Consider the following 12047-nt stretch of genomic DNA (forward strand, 5'->3'; position numbering starts at 1 on the left):
TGCGCTGCGCCGCGCCGTGTGCCCGGCCATGGGGAGAGGGGCGGCCCAGGCCTGAGGGGCTGCGCGGGCGGGGAGGCCGCGGGCTGGGCACGGCACGGCGCATTCGGCCTCACGGCAGCGCTTGTAGCCAGCGGCTATGCCCTGGCTGCGCTGAGGCGTTCTTTCTCTTTTTTTTGTTTTTAATTAAAAATACACGGAATAATTCTGCCGTGTATTGAGAGAAATTTCACGGTTGCCGTTGAAACGCCTGAAGATTGGCTTTAAGAACTGTAGTACCTTAGGGAGTACTGATACAGTGAATATCCCCTGTGTGCCATCTTAAGCATCACGAGGTTTTTGGTTTTTTTTTTTTTTTTTGCTTGGTAGCTGTCTGCAGGTTTTCTATTACTTAGATATCTCTGTCCCCTCATGTACTGCTTATCATCAGTTTTCTTGGAATGTTTAGTCACGTGTCTTACCTTCTTGCCTGCTTTCTTTTTTCTACGACTTAAAATTGTGAAAACGGTGACTTGCTAAAGCTTCCCTTCATTGGTTTTGAATTAAATATAGCTAGAAACAGAGGGCGCTTTTTTGATCTGTCAGAAGATTTAATTCAGCTTGTAAACCAATTAAGATAGTATTAAGAATGAATCTTGTGTTCGATGATCACCAAAGTATGAATGGTGGTTTGTGGACTCTTTCACATTCTGCTTTTTTTTTTTTCCCCCTTTATGGGTGGAATACTATAACTGGACAGTATTACTCTGTCAGGTGTCCATACTGTACCACCTACTTCTTTGGTGTGCTGGAACATGATCTTAATGAGTTATGCTACATTGGCCCTAATGAAGGCTGTTATTCCCCAATGGCTTTTTAAAGCAATTTAGAGCCTTCTTTTTTTTTTTTTTTTTTTGCCAAAAATCAATGTTTTTCTCCTTAAACTTAACTTAGTTGAAATTTGGTCCCACTCCTGGGACAAGATATCCCAAAAAGCTTTGCACCCAGCACTGTTGCTCTTGTCATTTCTAGCACCAAGGCAGGGAAAGGTGTCCACTTGCACACACAGCTTGTTGATGCTTGTGAGGAAAACTCCCGTGTAAAGCAGCATGGTTTCTTATCGTAGAATTATAGAGTATCTTGAGTTGGAAAGGATGCACAAGGATCGTTGAGTCCAACTCCTGGGTCCACACAGCACCAACCAAAATTCAAAGCCTGTGTCTGAGAGCATTGTCCAAAAGATTCTTGAACTCCAGCAGCTTGGGGCCATGCCTACTGCCCTGGGGAGCCTGTTCCATGCCCACTGCCCTCTGGTGAGGAGCCTGTTCTTAACCTCCACCTGACCCTCCCCTGACACAGCTCCATGCTGTTCCCTTGGGTCCTGTTGCTGTCACCAGAGAGAGTATTGTTATTGTGATCCATGAAAAAAGCACTTGACAGAGTAGATTTCCAAATATCTGTGGTGCTTGTGGTAGGTGAAATAAAACCGTCTAGAAATCTCTAGGAAATAATAAAAAAGCCTTTAAAAATATATCTGCGTTGGCTGAGGAAATATCAGAGACCTGCTTAAGGAATGATTTACATCTTCGTTTCTAACTGTTTCCTCTGGAAATAGCATAGCACTACCATTCCTCCTACCAATTGTCTTAAGCCTTTTGTAGCACCTTGATCAAGTTTTTGTAAGGAAACCGTTTCTTTCAGCAGTCTGCAGTTTGTCCTAAGTAGAGCCTGGCTGAAGCAATAGCAATAGGATCTAATTTTGAGAGGGAGGCTATTTAACATTTCCTGGAGAAGGGTGAGAAAATGAGCGTAGGAGTTGATACAGCCAACTCTAGATTGTCTTAGGCTTCATGTTTTGCTTAGCAGTGTTCTAGAATTTGCAGTCAAAGTAGTAAGCTGTAGGGTAGTATAATTTGATTTAGCTTCAAGCTAGCATGAGCTCAGGAACCTGGAACGATCCGGTGTGACCTGAGGTCTGGGCTGGTGTGGTTGTCTTAGAGGCAGGCTTCTAGATCAACCATTCCTAAGGTTTTCAGACCATTGAATCTTCTCTCTGCCCTCACTTCACCTTACAAGCTACTATGTACCTAGATTAGACTAGTAACTGAATATTCTGTTTAATGCTGTTTCATGGACAAGCTGTAAACAGCTTCTCATAGCCCTGGAGAGTGCTGTTTGAAAACTGTGCTAAGACAGCAACCGGTACTCAAGGTCACTAGCGAAAATGGTGCCTGTTTCTCTTTTGTCTTTGTTGCTTTCACATTTATAATTTGAGTCAGATTTCTACTAGTGCAGACTAGTTTTGAATAGAGTTTTTGAATGGACTGATTTTGAATAGGGTGAAGTTAGAATTTTTTACATCTGTGCAATAAATAAATTTGTGATCTGCCATCTTCCCAATGATGAATAAGAAATCAATTTTTGTTCCAGTCTCTCACTATCCTGACAGCTAGAACATTACGGTAGAAAGTCTATATATTCTGTTACTGAGACAACACTTTTAATTTAGGAAACAGCGATATAGGTGGATAGGTAGTAAGTGCACTGAATGGATGCCTGAAAAATGTCAATATTGAGCAGTTGTGAAAATTAAGGCAATTTAAAACAGAACAAATAACTACCACTGCCAAAACCCAACGCAACAAACCTGCCAAATTGGAGCGTACGTCTTTCATTTTTCTCTTCAAGATTTCCTCATGTCCTTAATTTTCCTTTCTTCTGACACTCTTTGCTTTTCTTTTTTATCTCTGAGCTACCATCTTGTGACCCCCAGTTCAGACTAGCTTCTCCCCTATTGCTCTGCTTTATTTATCTGCTTTTTGTTGCTAGAGAGCAATGCCAAGAACTTTTCTTCCCTCGTGGTCTGAGTTTGCTGTTTGTGGAGAGTCCTCTTCTCAATTTGATACAATGAGAAACCACTGCTAGTTAGTTTTTCTTAGACTGGTATTATGAGCACTCGCCTATCCTTTCTCTAATGCATGCTTTTTTTTTTTTCCATCTGCTACTGCAGTGATTTGCTTATTGCAGCAGCAGAGAAATGTATTTTTGCTGAAGTGTTTGCTATGTTCACTGTGAGTGTTCCAAGGGCACCTTTGTCCCTTGGTGTAGCTGAGGCAACCGTGTCTGTAGGAAATGAAAATGTGATTCAAGTCATTCTTCTGTGGACCATTGTTCAACTACTGTGTTTTCTATGATTTTATGCAAAAATAGAAAAGATGAAATCTATATATATGTTTTTTCAGTGCTGATTCCTTCCTCAAGCAGAGCTTGGCAAATTTATTACAGATGAGATGCGGACAAGCAGTGACTTGAAACATGACTGAGACAGCCGGCCTCACTGTAGTCACTTCCCTGGTCTTAGAGTTGTGCCAGACAGGCCAAGAGACTGGCATGGACATGTTTTTATAAAAGTTTAGTAGAATTAATTTTAACTTAGGTCATCTGCTCTAGATTTGGAATTGGGATTCTAGTTGTGAAACTTTATCTATTGCAGTTTAAACCCTAAAGAGATTTAGTCATCTGCATTTAATTTACTACGTGAACTTTGACTTCCATACTAAATAAATAGATTGTGCTTCAAGATTCTTTTCCTGGCTCGTACGCAAGAAGTTCTGTATAAATAGTGGAGTGCTTGTGGTTTCTTCTGCTCTTTGTGTTTTGCTGTCCACTAAATGTACATTGGTGACAACTGCTGTCACTAAAAGCACCTAACCTATTGCACTCAAAGTATAATGCTTTTTGAGGTTGCTGCTCCCATCAATCTGCTCAGTAAAAATAGCTCATCTTGGTAAGTTGTTTCGACTTCACCAGGACCTGAAGAAGAGGCAGAAAAACCTGTGAAAACTAAGACTGTTTCTTCCAGTAATGGAGGGGAAAGTTCGAGTCGCAGCGCAGAGAAACGGGCAGCTAATGAAGAAGCTGAAGACTTCACCACAAAGCCTGCCCCTGCCAAAATGTCCAAGTTTGGATTTTCCATAGGCAGTCAGACATCAAAGAAGGCATCTGCAATATCCATCAAACTAGCAGCAAATGTAAGTTGTCTGAGGGCTTTTAATTTTAAGGAATTGGAGGCAAAGGGGACGTACGGTGGGGAGGCTTCCTTGCAGAAGTGAAGTCTTGAATGAAATGTGGGTAACTTGGATGAAGATTAAGAAAGCGTTGCAGAGCCGCCTAGTCATGCTCATGTAAGTACTTTAAGGTGATTAATACCAGGTCAGTTGTCTAAGGAAGCATAAGACCTGGTGGAAATTAACTGTAGATCTCTGAATATACGCAATAATTTTGTAATGAAGTTTGATAGTCTGGAATAATTTCCTAAGGGAAATGAGCAGACTCATTAAACTGATCAAGTCACTTTGAAATGAGAGCTGGGAGCTTCACTGCATGGGATGCTTAAAGCTTCGTGAAAGCAAGCGCTCTCCTAGGTGGCCTAGTAAGTCGTCTTCCACTCTGAGGATCTTATTTTTGAATGGGGAAGTATAGTTTGTTTTTCATAACTCGGCTTGTTATTTGCAAGGTCAGTGTGATTCATTGACTGTTGCATTTTTTTATAGCCTTGTTGAAGGATTTATTTGGAAGGACAATTGAGATAATATGCAAGAGATGAGACCTCATTACATAGGTCTCTAAGAATTCTTATGCTCTGCGTTACACAGTGAAGGTTATCCTTGTGCTTGTTCTGATGTGAATCCGATGCTTCTCCTTACTACAAAGTAGACCTGTTCTAGCTCAAGCAAGGGGAAGCCAGATGCTGCCCCTGTATTAAACAGTTCATTTATACTTCCCACGTTCCACTGTGATGGATAGGTTATAGATACTTGTCTGGATTAAGTTCAAACTGTAATCATGAAGGACTTGCACCTACAGCACCAGGATTGTGCAGATTTGCAGAAGATGAAAAGGGTGGTCTGTTATTTTCATGTGGGAAGGAGACTTGGGCTGGCAGCATTCTAGGATATAAACACAATTAGGTCAGATCAGACCTGAAAAAATTGGCAAATGTGCCTTCTGAGCTACTAGCAAACTCAGATTTCTCATGTAGAAAGCTATTTCCAGTGGCAGTAAATTTATCTCAGGAGTTCTGGCTCACTGAGTTTATTGGGTGATTGACATTCTACCATTTTTGACAGTGCTGTAACTCAGCCTGTTTCCTTTTAGTTATTTTTTTTTCCTTCTTTCTTAGTATGCTACCCATTCCTCTGGAGCTGATGCTTTTAAAAGATGACACGATATTTAGATATTATAGGATATTGGATGAGCTCTAGGCAGTGGCCTAAGGACTATTCTGCAGTATCAGCTTCCAAAATATGAATGTATACAGAATAATAACCAATAAAGCGATGGTGGATGAAGCACTGTGTATAACTGATTTAGATAAAAGTGCTGTTGAAGCAAGCTGTTATTGACAATTCAGCACTTCTTAGTGGTCTTACAGAGCAGCCATCAGAAGTAACTCTGGTACGTGTGGCACTCATGAGTCTGATGGCTTGATGTGCTTGAAATAGTCGAGATTATTTACTGGAAATCTAAAAAGTACCTTTTCAGAGGACCCTCATACTGTTCAGGCCTCCGTAGTGTGAGCGATCCTAGTTAAAAGGGTTCAGGTTGTTTTAAGCCAGAAAGCTGTTAATTTGTTAAAAAGCAAGAAAACAAACACATTCAATTTCCTGGCATGAATGAATAACAGTACTCCAAAAGAATAATGAAAACAGTAGAGTAGTAAAATTCTTAATACAACAGCTTGTTTTGGTTCTGATGTAATTGTGTCATATACCAGTGGCTGTGTGTCCCTGCAGTGTGCTAGTAAGTTGGGATTTACTTGTGGGGAGCTGTAATTTGAGAAGGCTCAACCAACTTTTCGGAGGTTTTTTGTGCAGATGAGCGGCCATTTTCCTTTTCATTAGAGAGAAGCCTTCATCTATTCTGATTCAAAATAAAATACTTCTTCTCCTCCTTGCCCCCTTTCAGTTTCAGTGAAAATGTTTGACTTTGTCTTACCACGTTATTTAAAATGCAAAGAGTAGCTTTATTTTTTTGAGTTAGTACATTTACTTTACTTGTGTATTTGGTCTCTTTCAGAAGCCTAAAGAGCCCGTTCCAACCCTTGCTCCAAAAACCCTTTCTGTAGCAGCGGCTTTCAATGAAGATGAAGATGTGAGTAATAAGCCAGCGATTAACACAGCTTAAAGTCCCTTTGGTGCAGGCTAGAGTTAGGAGGAGATAGCAGGTCATTTAAAATGTTTTTTATGTAAGTGACAGGGATTTTCGGCTTAGAAGCATCTCTTTATTTTCTGTTTAAGTATATGCAATTTTGTAGTACTCTGCTGGTTCAAGAAATTGTTTCCCTGAAAACAAAAATACATTGTTTGAATTAATGGTTGCTTTCTCTGGGCTCGATAAAGGGCAGGCAAAGAGAAGTTGTGCTCCTTTTGGTTTCTTGAGTATTTCATTGTCGTGTTGCTGTTCCTTCTTGCACAGAGATGATCAGAGGAATTGTGGTCTGTTTTTTTTTTTTTTTTTTTCCTAAATCACATTGCTTTCCTGTAGGGCTGCATTCCATAATTTAGCATTGAAATGTTCATAAGATAGTGGCCAACCACACTCTGAACTCCTTTTTCCACTGTAGAGTGAACCAGAAGAAATGCCTCCAGAAGCTAAGATGCGTATGAAGAACATTGGAAGGTAGGTCAGCTGTGAACTGCGGTTTGAAGAATGGTGAACATGGAAGAATATCAAGTTCAGGTCAGGCTTGCAGATGGCTTACAAATACAGAAAGATGGAATAGGTTCAGAAAGTTTTTCTTCAGAAACAAGCTCAGTTAATATAGATTACGTGTTTCGACTGTAGGTTAAAAGCCGTACACTTACATTTGTATGTTGGGTCTAATTGCTGCCTTCTTACTGAGGAAGAAAGTTATTCTATGACGCATAAAAACTAGTTTTCTTCTTGGAGATTAGTAGTCAAGAGTTGCAAACGACAAGTCTTTTTGCTTGCTGCTAAGTCTTACGTCTTGCTAGTTCCCCCTTTTATAAATTGCTCTGAGATAATGTAGTCTGCTCGGATTTTTAAACTCACGCAAGAGAAAGATGAAGATGGTCTTTTGGAGAGACAAAAAAAAACGCATCTGGTTTACTTTTAATATAAATTTATATTGATCTTTTGCTGGACGCAGATTTGAGACACAGTAGGGTCAATCTTAAATACAGGGGAGGCTTCACTTAAGCGAGAAATTGATCTTGAGCATATGTATTTTAAAGATGTTCATCATTATAGACTGCTTTTGAAGTCAGTCCCCTGACTTGACTTACTGCTACTGCAGGGTTACTGCTGCTCGGTGGATTTTCTCCAACAGTAGATTTGGATCCTCAACTTTTTAGCCTGTACCACAAATTCTTCACAGCTAGCAGCAGTTACTGCCATTTCCACTCCCTCTGCTTCCCCATCTCGTCACTGTCTTGATGTACCACAGACAGATGAGCTTTTTTCACCGACAGTTGCTAGTAGCTAGAACTCCTGACATAACCAAAATAAAGAAATGTGTGGTGGTTCCTGGCAGCGGGTTGAACTTGAAATTGATTTTTTCAGTGCCCTGTTGCACAAATTACTGTCATTAAAGTGACTTTCTCAACTGATGCTGTTTTGCTTTTCACAGGGATACACCAACCTCAGCAGGACCAAATTCCTTCAATAAAGGAAAGCATGGGTTTTCTGACAACCAGAAGCTATGGGAGCGAAATATAAAATCTCATCTTGGAAATATCCATGACCAAGAGAATAACTAAACAGTGTGGATTGAGATTCGGGTGTCTGGGGGGAGGGGAGGGTGTAACATTAAAGGAACAGTCTCCTTTTTTAAGAATGGTGTAAGACTATCTTTGGAGCCACTTTTTTAAGATTTTGAGTGGTACACTAATAACTGAGTTTGAAATTAGAGGTAATTTATGTTTTATATACAGATCTCAAGGCATTTGCTAATTTTGTAGTTCCATGTGATTAGTTTCAAAAGGTTACAGATAATAAAGAAATTGGAGTGGAACCTTTTTAAGATTTTTTTTTTTTGTCAGTGATTAATTAAGGTGGAGGAAAAAGGTTACTGTCTCTTTAATCAGGTTAACATAGAGTGCTCTTGCATTCTTATTTCTGGCTCCCTCTTCCTAACAGGAGAAACAGTTGGCTCCTGGGAATACTGCTAAAGAGTGAGCATTGTCTTGTGCTAGAAGTGTTACTGGACTATTAATTTGAATAAGAACTTAAACAGGAAACATTAAGAACCTGGATTTTTTTTTTCCCCTGCAGTTAAGTTTTTGTTAAGTCTCTGCAAACTAGGAATTACGTTGCTCTGAGTGGCTCTGGTAACTTAGCTCTAATTTTGTTTAAAACTTCATGTAGGATGTGTAACATTCTGTGGCCCGTTTCATCCTGAGGAAATGGGCCTTGTCTGTATATTAGATACAGTCTGTAAAGAATATTCACTACAAAGATAAATCAGTATTTTCAGTGTGCTCCTCTTAAGTCATTAGCCTTGAGTAGTGCTTGTTAGCATTTCCTTGTGAATTAAATAGAGACTAATATTAAATGCAGTAATTAGTGGTACACGAAGGCCACCACCAAAAGGACAAGATAGTGTACGTTACGCTTCCCGTTTGGTTGAAATATTTTTCTTTACTATGCCTAGAAGGAATAAAAGCCACACCAAAAATCAATAACTCACTGCTTAAGTATGAAAAATCTTAAGATGCACTTTCCCTGTCTTGCCGTGTAAAACAAAATGCCTTGATGCCTGTGACTTCAGTGGACGCTATCGGGTTTTTAAAAATCCTGGTTTTGCAGTCCTGATGCTTTTAGTGTCAACTAGAAAGCAAACTCAGCCTCCTCCTGTCTGTCTGCCCTTTGCAGTCGTTTTGAAAAACAACAAAGTAACAGCGGCGACAACAACAAAAAAAGCTTGAAAAAATGTAAGGTTCTTTCTGGACTCGAATACCTGATAGCGTCAACAACTGCTTTCATTTTAACCTGGAACTGGTTGTAGAATTCGGTCTATTAATTGCTTTCATCCTTTCTCCAAAGCCTTTCTTCATGCTAAATTTAAACCTGCAAGTGCAGAAAGGAAAGTGCATCTTCAATTGTATTTTTTTATTTTATTTTAGGAAAGCTCTGACCACTTAGACTTTTGAGTTTGTATGTTCTAAAAAAATATTTTTTGTATTTTTGTATTGTATGTGTAATCTTTTTTCTTTTGAAGTCTGATGCAGTTGAATACCTGTAACTATTTTCTTTAAAAGCCTTGTTATAAACGTAACATAAAAACGTATACATTTTTTTTTTCCATAGCAGAAATCTTTTGTTTATTTAAAACAAAAAACAAACTAAGCAAAAACTCACCTGGGCGTTATTAGAGCTTGGCAAGGCAAAATGAAGCATTTGCATTTCACTTACTTACTACATATGGTTGTATTTGTCCAAAGAAATCCTTTAAGATAGTAAGAATTAATAGTGAGTAGCTGTTTTATCTTGCTCCTTAGCAGTTACTTGATACCTTCTCGGTCTCTTGTCTTGGGAGAAAGCAAAAGGGGGCTTGGAGTAAGAGGGTGACAGCAAGACCTCTTCTTTCTTAATTAACTCTGCTGTCAACCACGTCTTCCACCTCTTTGGCTGAAGCAGGCACTGATTTCAACAGCTTCCTGATACTTCTAGGCAGAGCAGCAGAGTTGCTGCGATATAGCTTTCATGGCGATCAGGTAGCAAAAGTTTTATATTTGTCTGATTTACTTCCGTGAACAGTAAATGTAGTTCCAGTCTTTGTGAGAGACTGCAGTAACTTCTAGATCTGAAGTGAAGGTGAGCAGAGATTCTGTCTCACTTGAAGTTCGAGTTCCTTCTCAGTGCTGCATGGAAGACAATCAAATCAGGATTGCCTAAATCCACTTGGGTCTGGATGTCTGACAAGCTTGATCTTGTAGTTAGAAAGGTGTCTATTGTCTGCTGCAAGAAAGAACTGGTCTGAAAAGTATGGTTGAGGAAAATGTTAGCTGGAACTTTGCTTGGAGTTCTGGGCATCCTCTGCTATATTCACAGTCTGAATATAGTAGTAGTGAAGAGGAGGGCTGTGTTTCAGGAGTTTTGTTTGTTGGGTTTTTTTGGTAAGAATATTCAGGAATTCTAAGATTAATGAAGTACTTGATTTAGATATCTTAAGTGCTTCAAGGGCATTTGCAGACACTTTAGCTGCCTAGTATGAGGAGATGCGTATGACTATCAGTAGTTGAAATGTGTTATCCACACAGCTTACAGTTTTGACTCAGAAGGCTTATGCTTGCTTAACAGCAGAGCTTTACTTAGCACCTGAGAAGTTTGTAAAACATTTAAGGCACAAGTTGAAGGCAGAAGTAATTATCCAGTAACCTTTTCCATGCCTAGACTGCATTTGAACCTGCTTTGTGGCTGGGTTGTTAGTATATCCAAATTCGTTTAATACTAATTATACAAAAGATAATGGATGTAGTCAGTTACTAGTAGCAGTTTCAAGTATTGCTGGCGCAGCCCCTCACACCCGATTTCATTCCTTTAAGAAGTGCACCATCCAGATTCTCCAAATCTATGTTAGTCAGCAGAAGGAATTATCAAGCTGCCTATCTGTAAGGTAACCAGTGATGCTCTTTTAACTTTGTGGGTTTACTTCCTTGTAGTAGATTACCTAACTACGGCACTCAGATAGCTTTAACAAAAGCAGATGTTATGTCATGGCGTCCTCACCCTAGCAGTAGCCACAGTTGCATTCAGGCCTGTTGCTCTTCAGCTCTGCTAGGCTTGTGATTTGTGGAGCACCTCCTTGTCAGAACCGATAGGGCTGTGCTGAGTTCTGTATGCTGGGGGTGGTTTTGCCAAAGCTTTCATTGTGAGGAAGCTCAGAAACTTCTACTGCCATGGCAAGTAGCTGCATCTGCTTCCTGAAGAGGCAAACTGAGGTTTTAAATGACTGAAAATTAGAACTATTCCTAAGCTGCTGTAAGATAAGAATATAAATCTGTTTGGAGGTGCAGCAGAATTACCAGAAGGCTTAGTATCTGTACAGTTAGTAGCCTTAAACTGTGTTCTGCCTAAAGAGTGCTTTGAGAGGGCACTGTTCTTTAATTCTGATACATTCTTACATCTTAAAAGCTACGTGCAGTGTTTATTTATTTAGGAAAGCTACTTGTTAAATAACTTTGAGCCATTGTCTCTGGGTAGAGGCATGGCTATCTATAAGATTAGAAGCATGAGCTGATACATTTTAACCTTGTGTATAACTTGTTAAATGTCTGTGAATTTCCATTTAAAAGTTGAGGAACCCAAGGAAGGGGATGTAGGTGCCCAAATAAATCTTTAAAATCCTACCTACCTTCCTTGAGGGTGAGTAGGTAAGAGTGGCAGTGACTGTCACAGATAGCAGCTAGAATATAAACTGTCTGATCAAGTTGCGTACTGTGAGATCTTAAAAACCCTTGCTCATCTTTGACTGCATTCTTAAATTTGGTTCTTTGCTTGGATTTCATAATGAAACAGATGCACAGGTCAAGTGTCTGTGGTTCTGTAGTGAGAGTTCTGCTGAAACTTCAAGTCACGAGCCTAATTTAATACTTTCCTTGAAGTTTGAATATATTAATCGAAGGCAATGCAAGACGTAATAAAAATATAATTCTCCTTTTTTTCCCCTAGCTTTCCATAATTTGTAATCATTGTTCTAAGTGTTGGCTGATGCTTGGTAGGTGGTTATAAAATGGCAATTCAGTGGTAGCTTTTCATATTCATAAACAAAACTACACTCCAGTGCAGCAGACACAAAATAGAGCAGTGTAGTGTGAAGAGTAATAATGATATCTTAAGTAAGAAAAAAATAAAGCATATCTTAAGTGCTTGTTTAGCACTAGCTTGGGCTGCTGAACTTATTGGTACTGAGTAAGTTAATGCTAACGCTACCATTTATAAAGCAAGGCCCTCTTACAGAGACATATTTTTCATACGTTGCTGAGCTTTCTGGCAAGTCTCATAGCTGATGAGTGAGGTTCATAGTCACAATAGGCTTGTGAGCTAAG

At 39.5% G+C, this 12047-nt stretch overlaps 1 protein-coding gene across 2 annotated transcripts in view; it reads left to right on the forward strand.

Annotated features, from left to right (window-relative positions):
- Positions 1–9305, forward strand: part of PCNP (PEST proteolytic signal containing nuclear protein) — a 9829-nt gene extending 524 nt beyond the window's left edge. The window contains exons 2-5 of one of the 2 annotated variants that reach the window (XM_021400353.1): positions 3839–4007; positions 6055–6129; positions 6602–6657; positions 7628–9305. In XM_021400353.1, the coding sequence (XP_021256028.1) occupies positions 3839–4007; positions 6055–6129; positions 6602–6657; positions 7628–7757 (430 nt within the window). In that variant the 3' untranslated portion in view covers positions 7758–9305. Of the gene's footprint in view, positions 1–3786; positions 4008–6054; positions 6130–6601; positions 6658–7627 lie in introns of both variants that reach the window. The other variant, XM_021400356.1, reaches the window with a different exon arrangement.

The sequence above is a fragment of the Numida meleagris genome, chromosome 1 (genome assembly GCF_002078875.1).
Source record: "Numida meleagris isolate 19003 breed g44 Domestic line chromosome 1, NumMel1.0, whole genome shotgun sequence".
Taxonomy (NCBI): domain Eukaryota; kingdom Metazoa; phylum Chordata; class Aves; order Galliformes; family Numididae; genus Numida; species Numida meleagris.